Raw genomic sequence first — 26,520 nt, 5'->3', positions numbered from 1 at the left:
TACAAAAGAATAATACTCCAGTAGAGTACAGATACAGCCTTTTAGTACTTAAGTACAGTAGTGAAGTAGTTGTACTTCGTTACTATACAGTTCTGCTTTTGAGTTACTTTCACCAAAATAACAGCAGAAGTTTGACTTGGCAGCTACCTTGTGAATTTCACCACCGGATCAATAAAGTCTCCTCTTTATCCACTTTAATACATGATAGCTTATTCATAATATTTTGTATAATTAATATGAATATGTAAAGTAACTAAAGCTATAAAAATAGATGAGGAAAACATACAATTGGCAAGTAGGAGAAAATGAAAATACTCAATTAAAAGTACCTTACATTGTATTGAAGTACGGCATTGTTGTAAAATGTTTGTAAAGCACTTGAATAAGAAATTCATGTTGTTTAGTTTAAAACAGTCTAAAGGAAATGGTCAATTATAGTGTGATTAAAACTCACTATTTACATTATTTACAGTACTTGATTTATAGCTGATATGTGAAAAGGTACATAACCTTATTTGTTTAACAGTAATTTAGTTTTACTGCGAACCGTCAAAGAAGTGCTTTTATGTTGAAGTAGCCTACAAGGAAGTTGTCTGTTGTGTACTGTTGCTAGCTTACTGATATGAATGTGAGATGCTAGATGCAAAACATGTCCGTCAAGCTTAAAGGACAATTCCGGCGCAAAACAAACCTAGGGGTTCATAACAGATGTGTACCCACTTGATTGTTCTCTGGGACATGTTTTCATGCTAATCGAATTAGTTTGTAGCTTGAAACAAGCTAGCGTGGACCGCTGATTAGCTTACAACGCTATTCGGGGCACAGGGAAAGTAAAAACAAATTGCTATTTATACCACTAAAAAGGCTCAAAATATCACCACACTTCAACAGTAGCATAATGAGGGTCCTTAAATGTTAACTGAAGCATTGAGAACTTTGTAAGTGTACAGACAGTTTATTAAAAAGATTATAAAGACAGTCGCATTCTCGTATACAGGCGGCCGCCGTCTTGGGAGCTACTGTCTTTCTAAACTATCTTTTAAATAAACTGTCTGTGCAAAATATTGAACAGTAAATGGTCACAGTAAAAGACAAGTGTTTTTGGTCGTCATTTGAAGCCATTCCACTACAGGCATAGCTACTCTCCACAGCTGATAAAATGCAATGATATTACATGTAGCAAGCCTAAACATTAATTCCCGACATGTTTCTATCTGTCAGCAGCTCGGACACACTGCTGTCCGCACTGACGTACCGTCAACTGTTGGCAAGGGCGGACTGGCATACCGGGCACTTTCCCGGTGGGCCGACACTTTTAAAAAATCTTTAATTTTGTATTTTTTTTGTCCGGCCCATGAACCGGCTCATAAAAGTGGTAGGCCTAGATTGGCAGCCCATTGTTTTTTTAATTGACAGTGGGCTGGCCCAAAAACTTTAGTCAAAAACATCACATAGGCTAGGTTTTCTGTCCCTACACATACATCCTCTACTTTCACAATGAAATGGACTAGTCCGTAACGGTGCGCGGCGCGAAAGATAAACACACAGTGACAGGAGAACTGGGAAGCACACAAACGGAGACGAAGCAAGACGAGTCTAAACGCGAAAATAAAAACGAATTTACCCAAGCGGCTCAAATAAAAGAAAAAAGTGAAAAGACGCCGATAAGTATTTGGCAACGCTGCCAAAGATGATAAACTTTTTTACGGCTACTATTGGGTATACAGACAGGAACAACAACATCCAAAGCGTTGAACATGCCGCTATAGCAGCAGCTAGCTGTGAAGTGGCGCTAGGGGAGGATAATATTAACCAAGACAATGAAGAGGACATTATATCTTTAAACAGCACCCTCTTTGGGATTTCTGCCTGCATGCAGTTACAGTGATCATGGAGAAGAAACGCAAACGAGGTGCAGAGAAGCTGCGTGAGAAAAAGAAACAGGCCGTTCAAGCAGACGCTGCCAAATGTGTCAAATTGACAGACATGTTTCCGGCAGTAGCAGGACCTTCATCAGCTCCCGTGGCTGATGATAGTGGTGGTGTGGTGTCTGTGTCGGCGGCAGTGGCATGCACAGTGAGGAGGAGACTCAGGAGGAGAGGGACAGAGATGAGGGAGTGAGGGTACTCCCCTTAAAACACTTTGCCCCTTGATAAAACTGAGCCAAAAACAAGTAGTGGACAAACTGTTGATTACACTATAACAATAAAAGATGTAGGCATGCTACTATATGATTACATTAGTTTGGCTAAGTGCGCGGGTATCTGAGTCTTGACTGATGATGTTCTCACCGTTTTATTATTATTAGGCTATATTAGCCTACCTTTCATTCAACAAAGTAGCCTACATCTTAATAATAAGCAAAACACCACCTTAAGGTTCATCAAACCTTAAGCTTGTGCTTGTGCATTTGTGTCCTTAAAGTAGCCTAGATAAACGTTGCACATCATGCAAACTTTCTTAACGAGAATTGTAGCTTGGCAAACAAAAACTCATGATAGACCTCTTATAATTAAAGCACATACATATATATATATATATATATATATATACATATACATATATATATATATATATATATATATTAGGGCTGGGCAACGATTACAAGTTTTAATCACTATTAATCGCATGATTTGTTATACGCAATCCAATAATGAATTCAAAAGTAGTGTATAGTGCAATTTTATTTTAAATGTTCTGCCATATGAACGAAAGTGCCATAACATTTGTTCTGCAAACACTTAACATCAGCATTTTGTTTATACAGTAGCAGTTGAATAAAATATTTAGTGTAAATCTCAACTTAAACAATGTAATTAAAGCAAATACAAAATTAAAGCTTATTGCCACTGCCAGGTCATTCATATTATCCTGTTATATATATATATATATATATATATATATATATATATATATATATATATATATATATATATATAAAAAATAAAACTGTCATTGTAAAGGTGTCGCTTTTGCGGTCCTCTCCTTTTCATAGCAACTTATGTATTCTTCTTGTGATGGTGCGTCTTGTAAAATCTTATACCTGCCATCATTCGTTGCGATTCTCAGAATGTTTCTCAGACTGAAATAATAAAAACTGCGTTAATGCGCGATAAAATAATTGTCGGCGTTAATTGAGTTATCACGGTAATAACGCGTTAACTATATATATATATATTTTTTTTTTTCTTCTTCTTATGATTCATGAGGAGTATACCGTTTTATTGTGGTGGTATTTGTGATCTTATGTGGTGGGACGGTCTGGGCCAAAATGCCAGTGCCGATTTTTGGTCCCAGTCTGTCCCTGCCTGTTGGGACACAGATGTTGTCCATACTGTCTCTGGTTGGCTCTGACCACAGGAACAGAGATGGGACAGCTCACTTAAACAGCGTAATAACTCCTGAAAATAATGTCCATCTCGCAAATTTATCTGTCTCTGCAGTCATCTCAACCATCGAATAAAGCAACAAGAAATAACACTCACGGCTTTTTTTTTTTCCTGTGAAGAAATGTTTCGCGGTGTTGGTGAATTCTTAAAAAACAAAAACACCACTAAATGTTGCGTTAAAACGCATTGTAACTTGCGTTACTGACATTTGTAATGGGTATAATATTACCGAAATGTAATTAGTAATGCATTATATTACTGCATTACAGCAAAAAAGTATACATTACTGTAATTGCGTTGCTTTTGTAACACATCACTCCCAACACTTTTAATCAATATGCTGAAATCACCTAGATTTTGCTACTCAAATATATATCATCACATCAATAATAATAATAATAATAATTTAAGCTTGAACTTGACCAGACTCCGTCGCGTAACGTCACTTCCGGTCGGTGATTTTTAGATGCAGAAGTTATTTTATCACAATTTTATCTCAAAATATCGTTTATGGCATAGTTATATATCTCTCCAGTTTTGAAAATCTAGTTGTTTATCATTAAGATACACTATGCTATATAGGGTTGTCCAACCTGCCTGTTGCTCTTTAAAAGTGAGAGGAGAATCTTATAGTCAATGTGATATTTGATAGAGAGCCAGTGGAGTTGATGAAGGACAGGGGTGAGTTCTGGACCAGTTGGAGTTGATGGAGAAACATGAGAGGTAGACCAGAGAGAGTTACAGGAGGTGATCAGGGCATTGACAAGGATGGCAGTGCTGATAGGTGTATGTAGGCATGACTGACTTCTAACACAAATCTCTCACATGGGTGAGTCTTTTCAGGGGTGCAACCCCATTGGCTAACGAGTTTTTGAGTGACAACCAAACGGGTCAATTCTCGGTCCAGTCTACGACGCTAAAACAGTTAGATTTTATGCAAATGGGTTGAATGGCGCTAAATCCAACTTGTATTACAAGCAGTGTTGGACAGAAGCATTACTAGCTTAACTACTTCTCAACAGTGTCACTTTTTTCTGAATCAAATAGGTTTTCAGTAGCTTAAGTTAGCTCTTTTATTGAACAAATAATGCTGTAGCATCCACACAAGCTACATTTACCCAAGTATTTTACAAGCACAGCAGAATTTGTTACACTGCAAAAAAAGCAGTATGGCGAATAATAAGTTTGTTATTGGAACTGTTCAGCCACTGACAGCAAGCCCCTACAGAAAATAGTGAGACCAGCAGAAAAGATCACAGGTGTCTCTCTCCCCTCCATAGCCAACATACACAAAGACAGATGTATCTGGTAAGGTCACAAGCATACTGACCGACCCATCTAACCACCTCTTCACACTCTTGCTGTCTGGTAGGAGGCTCCAGAGCATCAGTGCGAGATCCAACAGACCGCGCAATCATTTCTTCCCCCAAGCCATTAGAACCCTGAACTCTCTTCAAATGCTGCCACCCATCGCTCCCTCCACTTGGGATGACCCACACATAATTTACAGATGTAAATGCTCAAGCACTTTAAATGCGTAACACATGGGTTCCACATATTGCACATGTACATGTCACAACAGTACTTTTATCTCTGTACCTGCACTGCTTTTTTTAATGGTTTTGCCATTTGATAATGCCCCTTATTTATGAAATTTTAATGTATGTCTATTTTTTTTTTTTCAAACATGTATTTATTGGGTTTTAGTTTCCTATACAACAAAGGCAAGTACAACAAAAAAGAAAAGAAACACAAACGGATGGTATGCACGAACAGAACAGTCGTACATAGCACATCCATCCCCCCTCCCCACATCTAAAGAAGCGCTGTTGTGCGAAGTTCTGTTAGGTTATGTTACCATCACTAGAATACAAAAATTATGTATACAAATAAGCAAAGATTTACACAGTAATGAATAAAACTACAGTATGAACAGATCCATAAAAAAAAATATATATATATATATATATATATATATATATATATATATATATATATATTTATATATATATACAGTAATAATAGAAGAAATAAATATATATAATATATATATATTAAGAGAAAAAAAAAAGAAAAAAAAAGGGTATATACATAAAAGGGGAGATACAGCCACAGTCACAATCAAATCGGTACGACACTCCTTCCATCACTCCGTATACTTTCCTTGTCCAGGAAATAATAAAAAACTCCCCAAATACTCCAAAACCTATCGATCTTGTTTTTTATGAAATAACTTATCTTTTCCAGTGCCGGATAGGAAGTGACTCCGTTTAACCATTCAGAGACGCCACATACAGTTGTTTTCTTCCATGACTTAGCAAGGCACCTTTTAGCCTCCAAGAAGCACATACTAATTATAAGTTTTTCATCATTAGTTATCACAAAATTGACAGGGTAAATATTCAGGATACATAACTTAGGATCAGTAGGAATCACCCTGCCAATAATACAACCAATAACTGTCAGTACCTTTTTCCAGAAGCGTAAAACCTGCGGACAGCTCCACATACAATGAAACAGTGACCCCGTTTGATGGCTACACTTAATGCACGTGTCGGGAATATTAGGGTTAAAGCGGTGCAGCTTTATAGGAGTAATGTACTGTCTACTCAACCATTTATATTGCAGTAGTATAGAGTATGTGTTGACTGACTGAGTTTTCACCAAAGAGCAGGCCTCTGACCATTCTTCCTCCGATACATTTACATTTAGATCCATATTCCAGGCCCGTAATATATCATTTGAGGACTCATTAGATCCACTGACAAACAGATTGTAAAGCACAGACACCTGTCCCCTAGCTCTTACGTACTTTAAAGTAGTGTCTTCTAAAATGGACAAGGGGGGGGAGCGCCAGGCTATTACACTGCTTAGATAGAACATAATTTCTGATTTTGAAATATTTAAAAAAATGTTTTGTAGGAATGCCAAATTTGGATCCAAGTTCCTCAAACGACATAAATTCCTTTCCATTGTACAGATCAGATATTTTAGCAAGACCTTTGGAGGACCAAAGTTTAAAACCTGGGTCTGCCCTGCCTGGGTGAAAGTCAGTGTTACCAAAAATGGGTGTGAATTGGGAAAGCTGTTTTGTCATACCCCAGTAAGCAATGGCATTATGCCAAATCCTTATCGTGTTTTTCACGAAAGGATTCTTGGTATTTTTAAGAAGCTTTTTTCTATCTGCCGAATACATGTACAGATGTAATGGTACTGTGATATTCTGCGATTCCATTGCAACCCAAGCTGGGGGGTGGTCATTGACAAAGTAGAACATACCAGCCCTAATCTGTGCAGCCCAAAAGTACCACAGGAAATTCGGAAATTGCAGTCCACCTCTGTCATATGGCAAATACAACAAGGAAAGCCTGAGTCTAGGCCGTCTATTATTCCAAATGAAGTTTGAGAATGTTTTGTTAAGCAATTTAAAGAAGGAAGGAGCTGGAGAAAGTGGGATTGACTGGAAGAGGTATAAAAATTTACTTAAAACTGACATTTTTAGGATATTAATGCGACCGATTAAGGATATGGATAATTTGGTCCATCTATCTATCAACTGTGTGACATTCTCCACAAGGGGGTCATAATTAACTGAAATAATTTTGTCAATAGTAGGGGTAATTCTGACACCTAAATAAGTAAAACCTTGTTTTGACACAGTAAATGGTGTAGAGATCGGGGGACTATTCCTCTCATTTTCTGTCAAAAACATTATCACTGATTTACTGTTGTTTATTTTATAGTCTGAGAAGGTACCAAATGTTTTCATCAACTTCAGCAGGCCAGGTAGAGTTTTTCCCAATCTGGAGCAAAATAAAATGACGTCACCCGCGTACAGCGAGATACGATGTTCTACGTCTCCGACTTTAATTCCTGTAATGTCAGCATGCTTGCGGATTGCCATAGCAAGTGGCTCTATGGCCAGGACGAAGAGTAAGGGAGAAAGGGGGCAGCCCTGTCTCGTTCCCCGGTTAAGCCTAAATGGTGTTGACACAAGTCCATTAGTTAGTATTATGGCGTGTGGGTTGGAATACAGAAGCCGGACCCATCTGAGAAAACCGACACCCAGACCAAATCTATGCAGGACATCAAATAAGTACCGCCACTCTATCCTGTCAAAGGCCTTCTCTGCGTCCAGTGACAGGACAGAATGGTTGGAAAGGCCAGACTTATTAAATAGAATATTAAGCAGCCTCCTTGTATTATGGAAGCCCTGTCTGCCCTGTACAAATCCACTCTGGTCCAAGTGGACCATCCGAGGAAGGACTGGTTCCAACCTCCTCGCCAGCACTTTGCATAAAATCTTAAGGTCATTATTTAGAAGCGAGATCGGTCTATAAGAGCCACACTGAGTTGGCGCCTTTCCAGGCTTCAGTAATATTGAAATTATTGCTGTGTTTAGCGAAGGAGGGAGGGATCCCACATCAAATGATTCCCTGTACATATCGAGAAGGGGTGGTATTAATTTGGCTTTAAATATTTTGTATATTTCAATTGGAATTGCATCTGGCCCTGGTGTTTTACCTCCCCCCAGACCTGATATGGCCTCAGATATTTCCCCCTCAAGGTTACGGTCCAGTGAGTCTAACAATTGTTTATCTACTAGGTCAAAAGACAGTGTATCCAAAAAGTCTTTTTGCATAATCGGGGCCGAACCTAAGTATTCAGAGGCATATAAGTTCTGATAGAAACGTTGAAAGGTGTCGCTTATCTCTCCTGGGCCCGAAGTTGTGTCTCCTTTTTCTGTCACAATGGAATTTATTGCCCTCTCGGTTTCCATCTGTTTTATGCGCCAGGCAAGTAGCTTACCCGCCCTCTCTCCCTGTTCATAATAAGATTGTTTTAATCTCATCAAGCTTTTTGTCGCCTTATTTATAGACAGAACATTATACTTTGCTTTGAGTTTGTTAAGTTCCATAAAAAGTAGCCGGTTGGGATTTTCAAAAATGTTGGCCTCGGTTTCCTTAATTGCTTTTTCAAGTTTTTTACATTTCTAGTCTATTAGATTTATATTTAAAGCTGGTAAAGCTTATCATTTGGCCTCTCAGAAAGGCCTTAAATGCTTCCCACCTCACAGAAGCAGTTGTCTGATTAGTGTTGCTTTCAAAATATAAATCTATTTGTTTACCAATATACTCTACAAAACTTGGGTCCCTAAGCCAGAATGATTGTAAGCGCCATCTGGGGGGGGGTGGTACCACATTCGAAAATTTAATAAGTGAGGTCGGAGCGTGATCTGAGAGTAGGATGCTATCATACCAGCATTTTGAAATTCTTGGAATCAACTCCGCTGAGACCAGATAATAATCGATTCTAGAAAAGTTTTGATGAGTGCCAGAGTAACATGAGAATGTTCTCTGGGTAGAATATTTACTTCTCCATACATCTACCAGATTAAAATCTTTTATGCACTGAAGCAATTCTTTTCTAGTCAATGGATGAGAGGTGTCAACACCTGTGGATCTGTCTAATTCCGGCTGGAGTGTGCAATTAAAGTCTCCACCCATGATAATTTGGCCAGGTAAAGCAGCTAGCAGCAAGAAAAGCTGTCTAAAGAAGGTAGGGTTATCTATATTCTACGGTGGCCGGGAAGTGCAATGCAACATTACAAAGAATGAAACACTTTTACATTTTGGAAAACAAATTTACATTTTGGAAAACAAATTTACATTTTGGAAAACAAAATAACATTTTGGAAAACAAATTTACATTTTGGAAAACAAAATAACATTTTAGAAAACAAATTTACATTTTGGAAAACAAAATAACATTTTAGAAAACAAATTTACATTTTGGAAAACAAATTTACATTTTGGAAAACAAAATAACATTTTAGAAAACAAATTTACATTTTGGAAAACAAAATAACATTTTAGAAAACAAATTTACATTTTGGAAAACAAAATAACATTTTCGAAAACAAATTTACATTTTCGAAAACAAATTTACATTTTGGAAAACAAAATAACATTTTAGAAAACAAATTTACATTTTCGAAAACAAATTTACATTTTAGAAAACAAATTAACAAGATGCAAAACACTTTTACCAGTCCCGAAACAAATTTACAAATGACAGATTCTTCACGGAAAGGGAATGTACCACATACCGGAAGTGATGAGGTGTTGTTGGTGAGCGCAGTCAATTTGTGTTGTTGTGAGTGAGTATATGGCGTGAATGAAGTTTATGGTGACTTTACGTGTGGTCGGTGTTTGGAGTTTTTATATGACGCGGACCTGACGGAAACACAGGGAACGTATCGACAGCCGCGGCCGGATCGAAGCTACAGCAGGGGGGCAGCTGAGTCCGTCTGCAGCTGCAGGACCTGGAGCTCACTGCCCATTCCTGGGAGCCAAAACGACACCACGCAGCTGGAGACCCAGGCCGTATTGCTGGGCCCGCTGGAGGGAAGGGAAGCCCGGGAGAATCAGATCCAGGACTGAACGGAGCCGGACTGTCACAGCCTGCTGAAGTTTAAATCACAGGTTTCCTAAAGGGAGTCTGGCGGGACTCGGACTGTGGACACGAAACCACGACTTAAAGTCTCGTTAAATAAATAAATACATGCAGAAATAAATGAATCATTAGTGGGGGAGTGAGCCTGGACATTTCAGTCTGTTTAAACTTCACTTTGAAGCAGAACCTCTTAGTTCAGAAGGGTGAAGTTTCCGTTTGTACTCATATCTGTGAACTGATTATAATAAATATTCTTTGTATTAACACATTAATTAGTCTCTTTGTCTTTTTGTTTAAAAAAACTAGAACATCGCACGAGATTTTGACGATTTATAGTGATTTTATTTCCGTTAGACCTTTGCCTACATTGACGCTGATGCATTAAGGACGGCCCATAGACAGTATATAAGGCAGTGCCTCCCTGTTCCAAGATGGCGGCTCTATTGACGCATTCGATCCATAACTGCCGTAGTCAAGGCGACATGTATACAAAACCTCATCACTTCCGGTATGTGGTACATTCCCTTTCCGTGAAGAATCTGTCATTTGTAAATTTGTTTCGGGACTGGTAAAAGTGTTTTGCATCTTGTTAATTTGTTTTTGAAAATGTAAATTTGTTTTCCGAAAATGTTATTTTGTTTTTCAAAATGTAAATTTGTTTTCTAAAATGTAAATTTGTTTTCCGAAAAATGTTATTTTGTTTTCCAAAATGTAAATTTGTTTTCTAAAATGTTATTTTGTTTTCCAAAATGTAAATTTGTTTTCTAAAATGTTATTTTGTTTTCCAAAATGTAAATTTGTTTTCCAAAATGTAAATTTGTTTTCTAAAATGTAAATTTGTTTTCTAAAATGTTATTTTGTTTTCCAAAATGTAAATTTGTTTTCTAAAATGTTATTTTGTTTTCCAAAATGTAAATTTGTTTTCCAAAATGTTATTTTGTTTTCCAAAATGTAAAAGTGTTTCATTCTTTGTAATGTTGCATTGCACTTCCCGGCCACCGTAATATTCGCCCCATATACATTGACCAAATTTATTTTGACTGAAAGAAGTTCACATTCAATAATAAGGTATCTACCAAGCCGGTCTTCAGTGACACCTATAAGCTTAAAGGGCACAGTTTTGTGTATAAGAGTTATTACCCCTTTTGAGTTGGAGCTAAAAGAAGCTGAAAACACCTGACCCGGCCATCTCCTCCTCACCCTCGTCACATCCTCCGAGGTCAAATGTGTCTCCTGTAGAAAAATTATTTTGGCTTTAAGCTGCCGGAGCCTGTCCATAACCTGTTTAAGCTTGACAATCTTATTTAGTCCTCTCACATTCCAGGACGTAAACTGAATATCAGAGGCCATAGCTAAGAGTTTTCGCCTCATTAATGCCCTGACAGATATATGTAAAGTGGCTGTAAACACAAGAAAATACATTAAAAAAAGCACAGGAAAAGACAGAAGATAAAAAAAATAAAGAAAACACCCCACACATTATCAAAAAAAAACAGAGTGAACAGAGTGTATTTCCCCAATTGAAATACACCCAACCTTCCCACAGTTTACACATCCAAAGGAGCTCTAAACCAAGCTCAATCATGGAGCTGCGCTGGCCCACCTGAGCAAGCATCGTAGGAGGAACAGCATGCCCAGCGAACAGAATGGAGCCCCCCCTATCCTCCGTATTGCAGTATTGTAGGCAGTAACAGCCAAGCAGACAAAGTTTAACCTGAACCATAATTACGTAACACCATAGAAGAAAAACAGGCGTAAAGCGATACTAATTTACGATCGCATCAGCAGGGCTAGTCGGGCCAGTTATGTGGCCAACAAGGTACTGCCATATTGAAACCTAAATGGGTCAGTCAAAACAGTACAGAACCGGAATGTATTTCAAAGGGCGTGCTGTAGTGATGATATGCTTCGTTTACCCGCATTCTTCATGTTGCTGGTTCCGGATTTCTTTCACAAAATCCTCTGCAGCCTTAACCGTGTCAAAAGTGTGGCGCTTCCCCTTGAAAGTGATCAACAGTGTAGCCGGATGAGCAACTCCATATCGCAGCGTCGGAATGGAGAGGGCCGCCAAGTCTTTTTTCACTGGGTCGAAGGCTTTCCTGCGTTTGAGAAGGTCAGCGGATACGTCGGGAAAAAACATTATTCTCTGGTTGTCCAGTAGTATGGGTCCCTTCAGCCTAGCCGCTCTTATGATTCGTGTCTTGTCCGCGTAATTCAGTCGCTTCATTATCACCACCCTGAGCCGTGCCGACTGCTGCGGTCCACCACTGTTAGCCCTGCTAGCTTTGTTAGCCCTACCGAGCCTGTGGGCTCGCTCAATTAACAAGGGACTGGGAAAAGTATATCGGCGCAAAGCCGGCAGCCATCCCTCAAGATACATGCACATATCAGCCCCTTCCTTGCCCGGGAATGCCTACCAGGCGCAAGTTAGATCGTCGACTGCGGTTTTCCAGGTCGTCAACCTTGAACGCTAACTCCTTAATAGTAGCTTTCATGGACGTGTTGTCTGCTAGCAGTGACGCAATGTCATCTTGGTTGGCGCCAATTCTGTCCTCGGCCTCCGTTACACGGACTATAACCGCTTTCACGTCAGCCTTTAGCCCCTGCACTGCGCTTAAAAGCCCATCCAGCCTCGCTGCGAAGTCATCCTTCAATGCCTGAATTGCAGTCAGAATTTTGTTGGAATCAGTTGTAACGCCAGTCCCCGCGGGTGCTTCGCTAGCACTGTTAGCTTCTTCGTTAGCTTGTTCCGAAGGGCTCAGTGTGGAGTCAAACTTCAAAAGTTTTTGTGTCTGCTTGGGTGGTTTTGGAGCCATCGGAGCAGTCGCCGTATTAATGAAACTTAAGGCAAATGTACGAGTTAATTAAGACTGCTTAACTGACCGTGCACAGCAAATTCCCAGGAGGGGCTCAGAAACACGACCGCTCAGAAACACGACCGCTCAGCACCGCGCCATAACCGGAAGTCGTCTGTATGTCTATTTTTAATTTGTATCTGTCTCATAATGTGTCTGTTCTTTTATTTAATTTTTTTAACATACCACGATCTATGGAGAACGATATCTCGCTTCCATGTATGCCGAGTGTTTATTATGGAAGCAGTACAATGAAACTGATTGTGATTATCTTTGTTGATGTCAGCTCTCTCAAAATATGCAGTATTTGGACCTTTAACTTGAGTGAATTGTGCCTGAAAGGCTTTGAATTTGATGTTTAAGAAGGTGTGCAAACCCTGAATATTATGTTTCACTATAAGGAAGCCACCATTTCTGGCACAAAGTTAGTTTTTTTTACTTTAACTTTTAATAATTAAGTACATTTAATATCAGTAAAAGGCTTAAAGTAATTGATATTTAGTAATATTCTAAAAGGTCACTAACTTCTACAGTCATTTTCTGGTAAGATACTTGTACTTTTACTCAAGTATTGCTTTCAAGTACTTTATACATGAAAAAAAAGCAATGTCATTATCAAACTGTTTATGTTTAATAAAGAAACAAACTAATAAAGCTGATAGTGTTTGACAGCACTTTACTGTACAGGGACAGGGAACTGTGTATGTTGTGTTCGTTTACTAGAGAGTTTGTGTTTTTTGGGTTAACGAGATGACATATTGCAGTTAGTCTCAAAGAAGAATTTCTGATTACAAGCCAACTAAAGAAGTGAGCAGAAAAAGACGAGTCAAAGTGTAAACACTAAACAAAAGACTATGAAGTGTTTACACACTTCATAGTTTGGGTGCTTGGTGTCTGGTAACTGGATAGGTGGTGTGCAGTAAGGGCTATCCCGTGTTGTGCAGTTTGGTCGCTGGGTAATTGAATAGGTGGTGTGCAGTTTGGGTGCTGTGTGTGTGGTAACTTGACAGGTGGTGTGCAGTTTGGGTTGCTGGTTGTTTGGTAATTAGATAAGTGGTAGTTTGGGTGGGGTTTTGGGCTCTCCATAGAAAGAAAACCACAAACACTCCAGTTCATTAAACTACATAGTCTGATATATCAGTCTCACAGTTTACTGTGCACAGAAATGTCTACATTTAAGTAACATATTTTCAATGAAGGCCCTGACACACCAAGCCAACGGCCAGGAACTAGTGGCGTCGCCTCACGTCCGCCCTCATCACCTTTGTCTTGTCAAATATTAGCACCAACACACCGCAGAGACTACAGCCAATGGCAAAGTACCACGTACATTTTGCGCCTCCGTGAGAGGATAAGGATAGGTAATCTATTTGTCATTCAACAAGGGAAACTGGATAACGTTGCTAGATACCCAAAACAAACAGCGTTTGCTCGATCAGTGGCAGAACGAAACAGAGCCTAAGGTCCCTCTACTTCACTCCCCACCGGGAAAACAGCGGACACCGGGAGATAGCTACCCAGACTGTCCCTCCCCCGGGCAGTCATCCATTCTCTCGGCAAAGAAGTCTCCCTACAGTGGGAGCGGAGCAGCCGGCTGCTGGCTTGTTAGCTAACGTTAGCTTGTGCAAAGGTAGATATTCCAATCGTTCGAACTTGTGTGTTTTTTAGAAGAAACATTCAAACGTCATTGTTTACCAGTTTGAAAGCTCTTATGTGTCATCAGATGAGATGAAAAATTAAAGGAGCCTTGTGAGCCTTGTGTCGTTTGTTTTCTTTCCTCACTCTCGTTTTCAAGCTGAACAGCCAATCAGATGAATTGGCTGTTCGGTCAACGTCCGAGAGCTGCCGGCGGCGGCCAAAAAAAAGGCTGACAAAGGCCGCCGGTCGCCTTGGTGTGTCACGGCCTTAAGTGCTGCCCCACTCCACAGACCGAGTTTGTAGTCCTCACAAGAGTTTGATGTCACAGGTCATGTAGATTAAAGTCCGTCAGGAACTGAGGGCTTAGGGGGGGAACATTGGAACTGGACAAGAGAGATTTTAAGAAAAATGGAATGTGAGGACGTAATTAAAACTGACTACAGGAAGATGTTATGGGTAGATTGATTTTGACTCCCTGATATCAAGCTGCAGGTAGTTTCTGACCAAAAGCACATTACTTACATGTGGTGCTGTCCATGACAGCTGAGGCAGACTGGGACATTGCAGGCTCCACGACTGTCCTCTCTTTCTCTATTTCTTCATCTTTCTCTTCGTTCTCTGACACTATTGCCCCTTCATCTCCTGATGCCACATTCTCCACCTCAGAGGCTCCACCCTCAGAATCTGATGGCTCCTCCTCCACTCCGCCCACCTGGCCACTAGAACGGGAAAAGCGGGAAAACAGGATTCCTCCGATTCCCTTTCCAAGACTGGCAGCACCTGAGGGGCAGTAAGTTTAATGCTTCATACAATTTATTCATTAGTTATCATGTCAAGATGACCTATCACTAGTCCCTGCAGTTGGTATAAGTTATATGTTTAAGTTTATTACAAGGATCCCCATTAGCTGACGCCTAAACGACCAGCTAGTCTTCCTGGCATCCACACACTACAGAGACAATATTAAAACGGACAATACTAAAACATTTCATGACATATACAGAAAAAGAAAAGATAAACTAGAACTGCAAGCAGTTATGACGAGGTCCAAGCCTCCGATGCCAGTCGCCCCTGACGCCCCGGGGAGCTGCGCCAATGCGGGACCTAAAGCATTACGTGGGGGGGCAAACGTTGGTGAATATTGAGAGGTTTGACCCGCAAGGTCTGCGGTACGGTGTGAGCCGCGACACTACACAAATGAAGTGGCTAACAGGTCATCTCCATGCATTCAAAAATTGTTTGCATTTCAGAACCTTAGGAAATGGACAGCAGCCGACGTGAACACACAAGCCTATTAACTCAATAATTAAGCACTAAAGTAGGCTTTCAACTCAGCGCCACTTCTCACATATAAAGATAGGATTGGAGATGAAAAGTTTAACTGGCATGCAACCATGATCAGCTTCTTGGGAAATTAAGAATCAATGCCACCGACATAACCAATCACACTAAGTCATGAATTGATTGAAAAAGTGAGAGAAAAGAGTTGCATTTGTCCACTGTGAAGGTTGTAGAAACTTTGTCAGATGGGTTAAGAAGTTTGTTTATTTTAGAAAACCTGGGGAGCACGCAAAATCAAAAACAAAAACGTAACGGTAGGAGGTAAACATCAGTAAATATTGAGAAGTGTGAGCTGCAAGGTCTATGGTACATTCCCATTGCAAATATGCCGATATGCCGAATATGGCCGATCTTCGCCAAATTTGGTACAGAGCCTCAGAGCGGCATGCCGAACAAGAATCACAAGTTTTGTGTTGATTGTATTTACTGTGGTGGAGATATTGCAATTGCAAATTTCCCATTTAAATGCATTGAGTTATTGGCCAAACTAAATAAACATTGATTATAGCGCCCCCTAATGGCCGATCTTTGCCAAATTTGGTACAGAGCATCATAGTGGGATGGTGAACTGAGGGAATTACTGGAATTGTTGGAATTGTTGGGGCTTTGTAAATTATAGAGTGTGGTCTAGACCTACTCTATCTGTAAAGTGTCTCGAGATAACTTATGTTATGATTTGATACTATAAATAAAATTGAATTGAATTGAATTGAATCGAACAAGGATCTCAAGTTCTTTGCTGATAACATTGGCCGAGATATGATATGATATGATATGATAGGTGTGTGTGGTAGCTAGCTAGGAACATTTATTTGGTCGTCAAATGTGCAACGTAACAAAATTCTTTGAATAACTTTTGGTCGGGTCCATCTGGAGATGCTATGTACCAGGTTTCGTGCTGATCCATTGCACGACCTAGGACGAGTTCAAAAAAGTTGGTTTTGTGCATTGCGCGATATTGCGAAAAAAAATTCTAAGCAGAAATGGGCAAGGCCTATATCATGTGACTCAGCTTGTTTCAAGGAACACGATGTGTAATGTGGGAGTTAAATGCAAAAAAAACATAGCGCCACCTAGTGGTCCACATGTGTAATTTTTGGTAGCTGTGGTCCAGGACCCATTGTCCATCTACCCTGTAAATTTAAAGTTGTTCACATTAGTGTTAAGTGGTGAATCTAGACTTGGGTCCCATTGGCCACGCCCACTTTGACCCCTCAGTACCCCACTCTAGGGTTGGCCTCAGGAGTGGCCCTAGATGGTACCCATCACATTTTGTATAAATCTGATGAGCCATTCATGAGATATAAACTTTTTGTACTTTTAGCGCTCCCGCAAACCAAATTTTCATAAAACAACCTCCAGAGGGTCATTGAAACAAGAATCTAAAGTTTGGCGTTTAAAGCATTTATTTTGGGCGAGAAATGACAAAGTTGGTGTTTTCAGAATTAGCTACACAAATTTGTTAATGCGTAATATGCGCAATTTTTATCCTATTAAAATTATTTTAATAACTTTATGTCAGGTCAATCTGGAGATGCTACATGCCAAGTTTCGTGCCAATCGGTCGCACGGTCTAGGAGGAGATCGAAAAAGTAAGTTTTTGATAAATCGTGATTTTTTTACGCATAAAAGTCTAGGCGGAAATGACGTGGCCTATATCACGTGATTTACTTGGATCCAGGGAACGCGTCGATGTATGGTTTTTTAATGTCCGGTGTACGGTGTGGGTATAGGGCCACCTAGTGGTGGAAGTGGGTCAATTGTGGCACCTGAGGTCCTTTGGACCAGTCCTGAAAATGGCAACCCCCCACCATGTATGGTTTAGGCTGTTGTCTGAGTTTTAGGCGGAGAAGAAAAATAATATGGAGAAGAAGAATAATCCTTAGAAAAACAATAGGGTTCCACAGCTCCGCTGGAGATGTGCACCGTTGTGTGTTCCCATGCCCCCTCGGGCTTGGACCCCTAATAATCGTTAGAAAAAGGTGCGAACAGCGTAGCATTGCTACCGCCGGGTTCTTCCAGACTCGGGCTTGGACCCCTAATAACTAACAAGTATAAAAAAAATATTTAAATAAATATAAATAAATAAATATATTTTTTCTCTACAACAAATTGGACAACGTGGACACCGCTTTTCTTCTCAAGTCGACTGAACTGGTTCTTCACTGCCTTTGAAGAGAACCAGCTTTCCCGTATCACTGACGAGTGAGAGACAGGTCCGTTTTGTTTACAGTGGAGCATCTATGGGACCAAACAAACGTTCCTTCTAACTTCCTCTAAAATCAAGATTCCAAGTGTCTTTCTTTCTCTAAAGTGTGCTTTTTTGTCCTCTTTATATACTAACCTAACACTCACGCACACACATGCTAGATCAGCTGACGGCCACCCAATAGTCACATTGTATTGCAACCCAGTTTCACTACCCGCCATCTTGGGGTTAAATAGCCATTTTGGGACTTGCACTAAAACTACAAAGAGCCTCAAATCTCAAAGTGTTTCATCCGCCATCTTGATCTTGCGTGGCTTAGCTACCCACGTGATCTCGTCATCTCCCCTTCTCTCACACACACACACACACACACACACACACACACACACACACACACACACACACACACACTTGCTTGTTTTGCCTTTATTGTAGTTGTAACAACAATTTAACAATTTTTATAAACAAGTTTGATTTGATTTGATTGATTGAAGAACTATTGGTTGAAAATTAATAATTTGGAAGTTAAATACATTCTATTATACTTTAAAAGAGCAGTTGTTTGTGATTATTTGTTATAATAACAGATGGTTGAACAGGTCAGTGCTCGAATTTCACCACTGTTTTCACAGTTGAGTTATTCGTCCCTGATTCCAGGATGTTGCCCGTTTTGATTGTTTGTCATTTTGATAGTTATTAACACACATATTCATAACTTTATTAATATTGATAAAAACGTATTTGTTAAATTGCTAATAATTGAATCTGTACCTTCCTAATCTCCAACAACAGTTTTTTCACGTAATTGGATTTTGGTAGGGGTGGAGTCATCTGCCCCCTACTGGCTCATCTCGTGAAATGAGAGTGGATATCTGAGCTGTAATGTATTTTATCAAAAATAAATAGGGATGCACCAAATCCAGATTTTTTGAGTTCGGCCGAATACTGAATCCACTGGTTAAGATTCTGCCCAATCCGAAACTGAATACCAAAACCTACTCCCATCCTCAGTCCATTAACACAGTAAACACATTAATTAAGTAAACGTCCACAGCCTCTAAATAAAACTTAATGTTGAGTTCACACGCTCTTCTCACATCATAGGAAAGCACATCGCTATCGCCAGATGAGTGACAATTTTGTTTGGCAAATTTTCACTAACCAGTGTATGATGAAGGCATGTTGAGTGGGTGAAATTAGAAAGCTAACGTTAGCTAACGAGCAGCAGCCGGCCGTTCGGTTGCTCTGCTCCCACTGTAGTGAGACTCATTTGCCGAGAGAACAGCTGACTGGGAGAGGCACTGTCTGGTTAACACAAGTTTTTAGCTGCGACTGTCCTTCCTTTGCCGTACCTGGGGTTGCTGTGTTTTGGCTGCTGTCTGTGGATTCCTTCATGCGTGGTTCGTATTCTTTTGGATGTTTCATGCGCAGGTGTTTTGGCAGCGGCGATGTTGTGTGTTGTTTGGGATCCTTGCCACCGCGGGACAGGTCGGCATTGGGAGTTGGGCGTGTGACTCAGCTTGGGTTGCCTTGTTTTGGCTGGGTGTGCTGCCGGGCGGCACTTTTTCTGCTTGCAAGTTCCATTTTCACTTTCTCACAGCCTACTGCATTGAACGGTCCACCTACATAAACACCTTCCCATAATCAATGGCGCCATCATTACGTCGACCAGCGTAATTTGGGCAGGTGAGACAATCACACTTTGGTGCGCACCAAAAGTAGACCAAACAAAGCATACCGAGACCAGCTTGATGAGGTGGTCTCGGTACATGTTCAATTGAACACTGGAGCGGTTTGTTTGTGGTGAGAACGTGATCCAACCTTGAACCACACCAACTTTAGGCCTAGGTTTGACCAATTTCTGTGTTCTTGTGTGTGTATTGTGGTGTGCGTGTGTGTGTTTGTGTCTGTGTGTAAATATTGGTAAATTTGTGTGATATGCTCTCCCCTCCCCTCTTTTCTCCCCAACCCTCCTATCTATTTATTTCTGTTTTGTCTGAATCAGTATAGGTAAAGGTTTATTTGTTATACATTTGAATATTAGGAGTTTGACACATAAAATCGACTTGCTAAGAGCCTGGCTTTCTTACAATAAGCCTAGAGTTATCACACTCTCTGAAACATGGCTGAATGATATATCTGATGCAGATGTTAAACTTGATGGTTATACTTTGTATAGAGCAGACAGGTGTACTCGTGGTGGGGGAGTAGCCACCTACATCTCTTCTCATTTATCTTCTGAACTCATTATGCCAAAGGACTACTCAACTCATTACTGATGCGACTAGGGTGACTAATAAGTCCAAGTATCTTCTGGACTGGATCTTGGTTACCCATCCAAATAGAATATCTCAATATGGGGTATTATCTGATTGTTTTAGTGATCACTCAATTGTTTTTTGTCGATCCAGGCTACTAGAACACTGTTTTAACCACACCCTCGACCTTGTGCTGGCATATGGCATCGAAATTGAATATTCAATAGTATTTATACAGAATAATTTATTATCAGACCATTCTTTAATAACTTTTGAATTCTTATGGCCTGACTACACGACATTAGATAAAAGTTTCTACACTAGATGTCTATCTGATAGTACTACAGCTAAATTTAAGGAAGTTTCCAACAGCATTTAATTCAATGCCAAGCCTTATAACAGAGGACTCCTATGTTAACTTTAGTCCCTCTCTAATTGATCATTTTGTAGATGGTGCTGCGGCCTCGCTACAGACGACATTAGCTACTGTTGCTCCTGAAGAAGATGAAATTAGCACTTTGGTATAACTAACCGCAAAGTAAAACAAACCTCGCAAAAACTTGAAAGTAAATGGCGTGCCACCAATCTGGAGGAATCTTGTTTAGACTGGCAAGACTGCCTTATAGAAGGCCCTCAGAAATGCCAGAGCAGCCTATTACTCATCATTATTAGAATAAAATAAGGTTTCTTTTAAGCACTGTAGCCAGGCTGACAGAGAGTCACAGCTCTATTAAGCCATGTATTATAGCTCTGAGTAGTGATGACTTCATGAGCTTCTTTAATGATAAAATTATAACAATTAGACATAAAATTCATCAACTCTTACCCTCAATTCCTAAAGGTTTATCTTTTAGGACTGCTAGAAAAAGCTTTAAGACCTGGCATACAGTATACTTAAGACTAATGTATAACTAATAACTAATGATGATTTTTTCAGCTAAGCCATCTACCTGTCTCTTAGACCCCATCCGAACTAGGCTACTTAAAGAAGCTTTGTTACTAGATATGATCAATATGTCTTTATTAACGTAAAGTAGCTGTGATAAAACCTCTTCTTAAAAAGAAAAACTCTCTCGATCCAGAGGTCTTAGACCTAATCTTCCCTTTCTCTCCAAGATCCTTGAGAAGGTAGTTGCTAATCAGTTATTTGACTTTCTACATAACAGTTTATTTGAGGATTATCAATCAGGATTGAGTGCATCATAGCATAGAGACAGAAAATGACAAATTACCTTCTAACTGTATTAGACAAAGGACTTGTCTCTGTACTTGTCTTATTAGATCTTAGTGCTGCATTCAACACTATTGACCATAGCATCCTGTTACAGAGACTGGAACATTTAATTGGCATTAAAGGAACCGCACTAAACGGGTTTGAGTCATATTTAATCAGATCAATCTGAGTTTGTTCATGTTAACGATGAATCCTCCAGGCACGCTAAAGTTAGTCATGGTGTTCCACAAGTCTCAGTGCTTGGACCAATTCTATTCACCTTATATATGCTTCCTCTTGGCAAACTCTATCAATGTTCACTGTTATGCGGATGATACCCAATTATACCTATTAATCAAGCCAGATGAAACCAGTCAGTTAGTTAAACTTCAAGCATGCATTAAGGACATACAATCCTGGATGACCTACAATTTTCTGATGTTAAACTTAGACAAAACTGAGGTTGTTGTGCTAGGCCCTAAACACCTCCAAAGCTCATTATCTAACAATATAGCTACTCTGGCATTGCACTGGCCTCCAGCACTACTGTCTTGGAGTTATTTTTGATCAGGATATATCCCTTAACGCCCACATAAAACAAATCTCAAGAACCCCCTTTTTCAGGTGTGTAACATTGCCAAAATTGGGCACATCCTGTCTGAAAACGATGCAGAAAAAGTAGTCCATGTATTTGTTATTTCAAGACTGGACTATTGTAATTTCTTATTATCAGGTTGCTCAAACAAGTCCCTTAAAACTCTCCAGCTGATCCAGGATGCTGCAGTGCGTGTACTGACAAGAACTAATCAAAGACGTCATATTTATCCTGTATTAGCTTCTCTGCATTGGCTTCCTGTAAAATCCAGAATTGAATTTAAAATCCTTCTCCTGACCAACAAAGCTCTGAATAGTCAGGCACCATCATGTCTTACCCTCAGAGCCCTACGGCATCGTCCACGATGTCACACGGCACCTCCGATTAATATTTAGATTATTTAATGAAACTTTTATCGATCTTCTTACTGTTTTTTCCAGCTAGAAGCTAACAAGCTAGCCATCACGGGGGTGTCTTTGTTGTCTTTGTAGCCTTTACAGAAGGTTTTCTATCCAGCTTGGAACTTGTGCCTCTTTTCGGAGTTGTTCAGCAATAAATCCAAACGCTTACATCCAAGATTTATCCACTCGATGTCCATAATTTATCAATTTTCCGTCATTTCTTCAGCTAGCTCTGTGCTACCGGCTGCAACAGTCTAGTATAAATCTCCCATGATGCTTTGCAAGACTGTTTTGACGTTTTTCAACCAATGGGAAGGCAGGTCCATCACACAAAGAGTATATAGTCGAAAAGAGAGTTCACTCCAGGAAATAGGAGCGAGAACAAAGAGTAAAGTGAAAAAGAAGATAACTACGGTCTATGACCGTTCTACAGAGAAGAATGGCGTCACTGTTTAGATATTTAGGATACATTTGGGCCTTTTTTTGAAGAAATGTAAATAGTTTGTCATTTATATGAATTATAATGTTCATTGTTTATTTTTGCACTGGATGACTCCAAATATATAGGATAACTGTTTTAGACAACACAAATACTTGCTGTGTGTGTGATAAATACATTTGAACATTATTATTTTGATTATTGGCACAAGCGTTTGGACTTTTTTTGAAGAATTGTATATATTTTGTCAACTATATAAGTTATAATGTTTATTTCTTCACAGTTTGACACTCAAGACATATGGGAACTGATTTAGACAGGAGATTGGCTTAGCATTTATTGTTCTGTGTGTGATATCAATAAATATCTGTGAGATTCATTTTCCGTTTTATTTATTTATTTGTTTTAAAGGTCATACAACCTTTTTTTACTTTCAATTGACCTCACTACAGCTCAAATATTCTAATAGCCCAGTTTTTCCTGAAAAAAATTATACACATTGATTGACTATAGACAACAGGGTTGATGTTTTACAAGCTTTTTTAGAAAATAAAACCAGACGGAAAAGGAATTGTAAAAATGGCCTTAGGTTCCTGGATGTTAAAGAGTTCATAGTACCTTATTGCCCCACTAGAGCACTGCGCTCCCAGAATGCAGAGTTACTTGTGGTTCCTAGAGTCTCTAAAAGTAGAATGGGAGCCAGAGCCTTTACCTATGAGGCTCTTCTCCTCTGGAACCACCTTCCAGTCTGGGTTCAGGAAACAGACACCATCACCACATTTAAGAGTAAACTTCAAACTCTCCTCTTTGATAAAGCTAAATAGTTAGGGAGTGAGGAGTTTCAGCGTTCGCCTAGACCGGCGGGGGAAGGTGTATATCTACAGACACGGCACACCTTCTTTTCTGTGCTTCTCTTCATAATAATAATAATCGTCACCTTTATTGTTGTCACATAGTCACAAGTACTAGCGAAATTATCAATCAACCTGACCATACATATACAAACATACAATATACAATGGGGTAGACAGGACAGGAAGACAGGGTATTAAGGAAAAGAATACAGCATGACATCAGGATAGGTGAGGAGAAAAAAAAGGCAACTCCCAGACTGTGCCCCTATAGGAGTACAGTCTGGGAACAGGAAAAAAACACCTCAGCAACATAAGCACATAACCAGTACAAGAGCACACGAGACATGCAATGGGGAAAGGGGTGTTGGGGTTGAGGTAAACCAGCACAGGCAAGCAGCCATCCGGTCCTGCAGCCATAACGGCGCTGGTCACAGACCCGCCCGCCTGACTGGGGGTACAAAGCGGAGAAGGCGCTGGATGGGGGCTGGGTGTGATTGCATATCTGTATATATGTAAGAGTTTGTGTGTGTGTAGGCCTGAGTAGTCAAGCTGCGTCTGGCCCCCGTAATCTGGCTGTCTCAGACCGCACGATTGTCATTGCGATACACAGTCAGTTGCCATGGAGTCAGCCTTGAAACAGGACCCAGTCCGAGTCAACAAGAGTCAAGTCAAGATTCATCTACCAACCCTCATAGAGCTGGCTCAGGTTTGCCTTGGACCAGCTCTTAGTTATGCTGTTAAATTGATTACTTTATTATTATTTATTTTATTTTATTAGGGGTCCAAGCCCGAGGGGGCATGGCAACTCCAGCGGAGCTGTGGACCCCTATTGTTTTCGCTAAGATTTTTATTATTATTCCGCCCAGTTAAAAGTCATACTTGCAGCCTACACCATACAAGTTACATAAGTGAAACTTTTAGGCGTGGTACAGACTGGGGCACACTACTCCGATTCAAAAAATTATACATATCCACCTCCAGGTGGCGCTATAGCAGAAAAAACATGTTTGGCCTTATAACTTCCAAACCATACATCGCACATTAAAAATACACACATTGGCGCGTTCGCCGAATTCAGCTGAATCTCCTGTTATAGGCCACGGCCATACTTTTATGCGTGAAAAATCGTGATTTATCAATAGCATAAAAATTGCGCAAATTACGCACAAACACATTTGTGTAGATAACTATGAAAACACCAACTTTGCCATATCTGGACCAAAATGTATGCTATCAATGTGAAACTTTAGATTCTTGTTTGCCATGACCCTCTGGAGGTACATTTACGAAAAATTGGCCACTAGGGGGAAAGTACACAAGTACAAAAAGTTTATATCTCATGAACAGCTCATCTGATTTTTACGAAATTTGGAGGGTACCATCTAGGGGCACTCCTGAGGCCACCCCTAAAGTGGGGTATTGATTGGTCAAAGTGGGCGTGGCCTATGTGACCCACATTTGGATTCACCACTTACACTAATGTAAGCAACTTTATTAATGCTATAATGTTTTTTTGCCTTTAACTACCACATTACACATCGCACATTAGAAAACCTTACATTCACGTGTTCCTTGAATTAAGGTGTATCACATGATGTAGTGTATGTATGCCCATTTCCACTAAGAAGTTTTTTCGCAATGTGCAAAGCCAAGTTTTTCGAACTCGTCCTAGGCCGTGCAACCAATCTGCACGAAACCTGGTAGATAGCACCTCAAGATGATCAAAAGTTATGGAAACTATTTTGCTACGTTAAAGTATGCGCATTTGACGACCAAACAAATCTTCATAGCTAGCTACCAAACACAAACGTTATCATATCTCGGCCAAATTAAATGACATCAGCAAAATACTTTGCTCAGTATTGCTCAACCTCCCACTACGATGCTCTGTACCAAATTTGGCTATTTCGCTATAATCAACGTTTATGTTGGAGCTAAAAGCTAACAGTCACACTGTTCTGCTGATGTCTTTGTTGTTTTCCTAGCCCTTACAGAAGGTTTTGTATCCAGCATAGAAGTCCAGAATTTTTGGGGTCTTTGTGCAATTAATCCATACTGTTACATCCAAGATTGATACACTGTATGTAAGAAATGTAAATAGTTTGTCCTTTATATGAGTTATAATGAGGACCACAATGGAAATAAGTTTGTAACTTTCTTCTGTTATCCTCGACAGTTCTGATAAATGTACAATGTCACTGTGTTGGCATCTTGTTATGCATTTATTTCTGTTACTGTCTAATAAATCAATCAATGTTCATTATGTTTATTTTTGCACTGGATGACTCCAACAATATAGAACTGTTTTAGACAACACAAATGCTTGTGTGGCATTGCTGTGTGTGTGATATCAATAAATAGGCCATTATTATTAAAGGGGTGATAGAATGATTATATAGGGTATTTCACACTGTTCCTTATGGTCTCCTAATGGGGTATGTAACATTGGTTGGGCTGAAAATGGCCTGGTTGATATTTTATGGGCCCTTATGCATCCCTGTGTTTTGGCCCTATTTGTAACAAAAGTTTTTCTTCCAAATATGGTATGGTCATGAATATTTAGACAAGCTGCGCGCTGATTGGTTGAGCGAATCCCCAATACACATAGAGAAGCGACAGAATCTCATATTCCAGACACTGCAATGTTTCATTACCAAATTCACTTCTGAGACTTTTTTTAACCCTTGTGTTGTCCTTCGGGTCCCAGTGACCCGAAGGACAACACAAGGATTATGTACTTCCGTTTACTTTGTTGAGAATTGCTCTCTAAACAAGGGTTAATACACCACCTTAGTTCTTGTTTGTACAGCATTTTGGTCAGCTTAAACTGTGTTTAAATGTGTTCTAGAAATAAACTTTACTTACTTACTTT

General features: G+C 39.8%; 1 protein-coding gene across 4 annotated transcripts in view; it reads right to left on the bottom strand.

The window, feature by feature from the left end:
- Positions 1 to 26,520, bottom strand: part of ddhd1b (DDHD domain containing 1b) — a 104,143-nt gene that overhangs the window by 19,531 nt on the left and 58,092 nt on the right. For 2 of the 4 annotated variants that reach the window (XM_039781973.1, XM_039781974.1), the window contains exon 12: positions 14,861 to 15,118. The exons of 1 other annotated variant lie outside the window; for it this stretch is intronic. In XM_039781973.1, coding sequence (XP_039637907.1) covers positions 14,861 to 15,118 — 258 coding nt within the window. Of the gene's footprint in view, positions 1 to 13,837; positions 14,722 to 14,860; positions 15,119 to 26,520 lie in introns of those variants that run through there. One more of the 4 variants, XM_039781975.1, reaches the window with a different exon arrangement.

The sequence above is a fragment of the Perca fluviatilis genome, chromosome 18, assembly GCF_010015445.1.
Source record: "Perca fluviatilis chromosome 18, GENO_Pfluv_1.0, whole genome shotgun sequence".
Taxonomy (NCBI): domain Eukaryota; kingdom Metazoa; phylum Chordata; class Actinopteri; order Perciformes; family Percidae; genus Perca; species Perca fluviatilis.
Note: the sequence above shows the minus strand (reverse complement) of the source record. Positions and strands in the feature narration are given on the sequence as shown.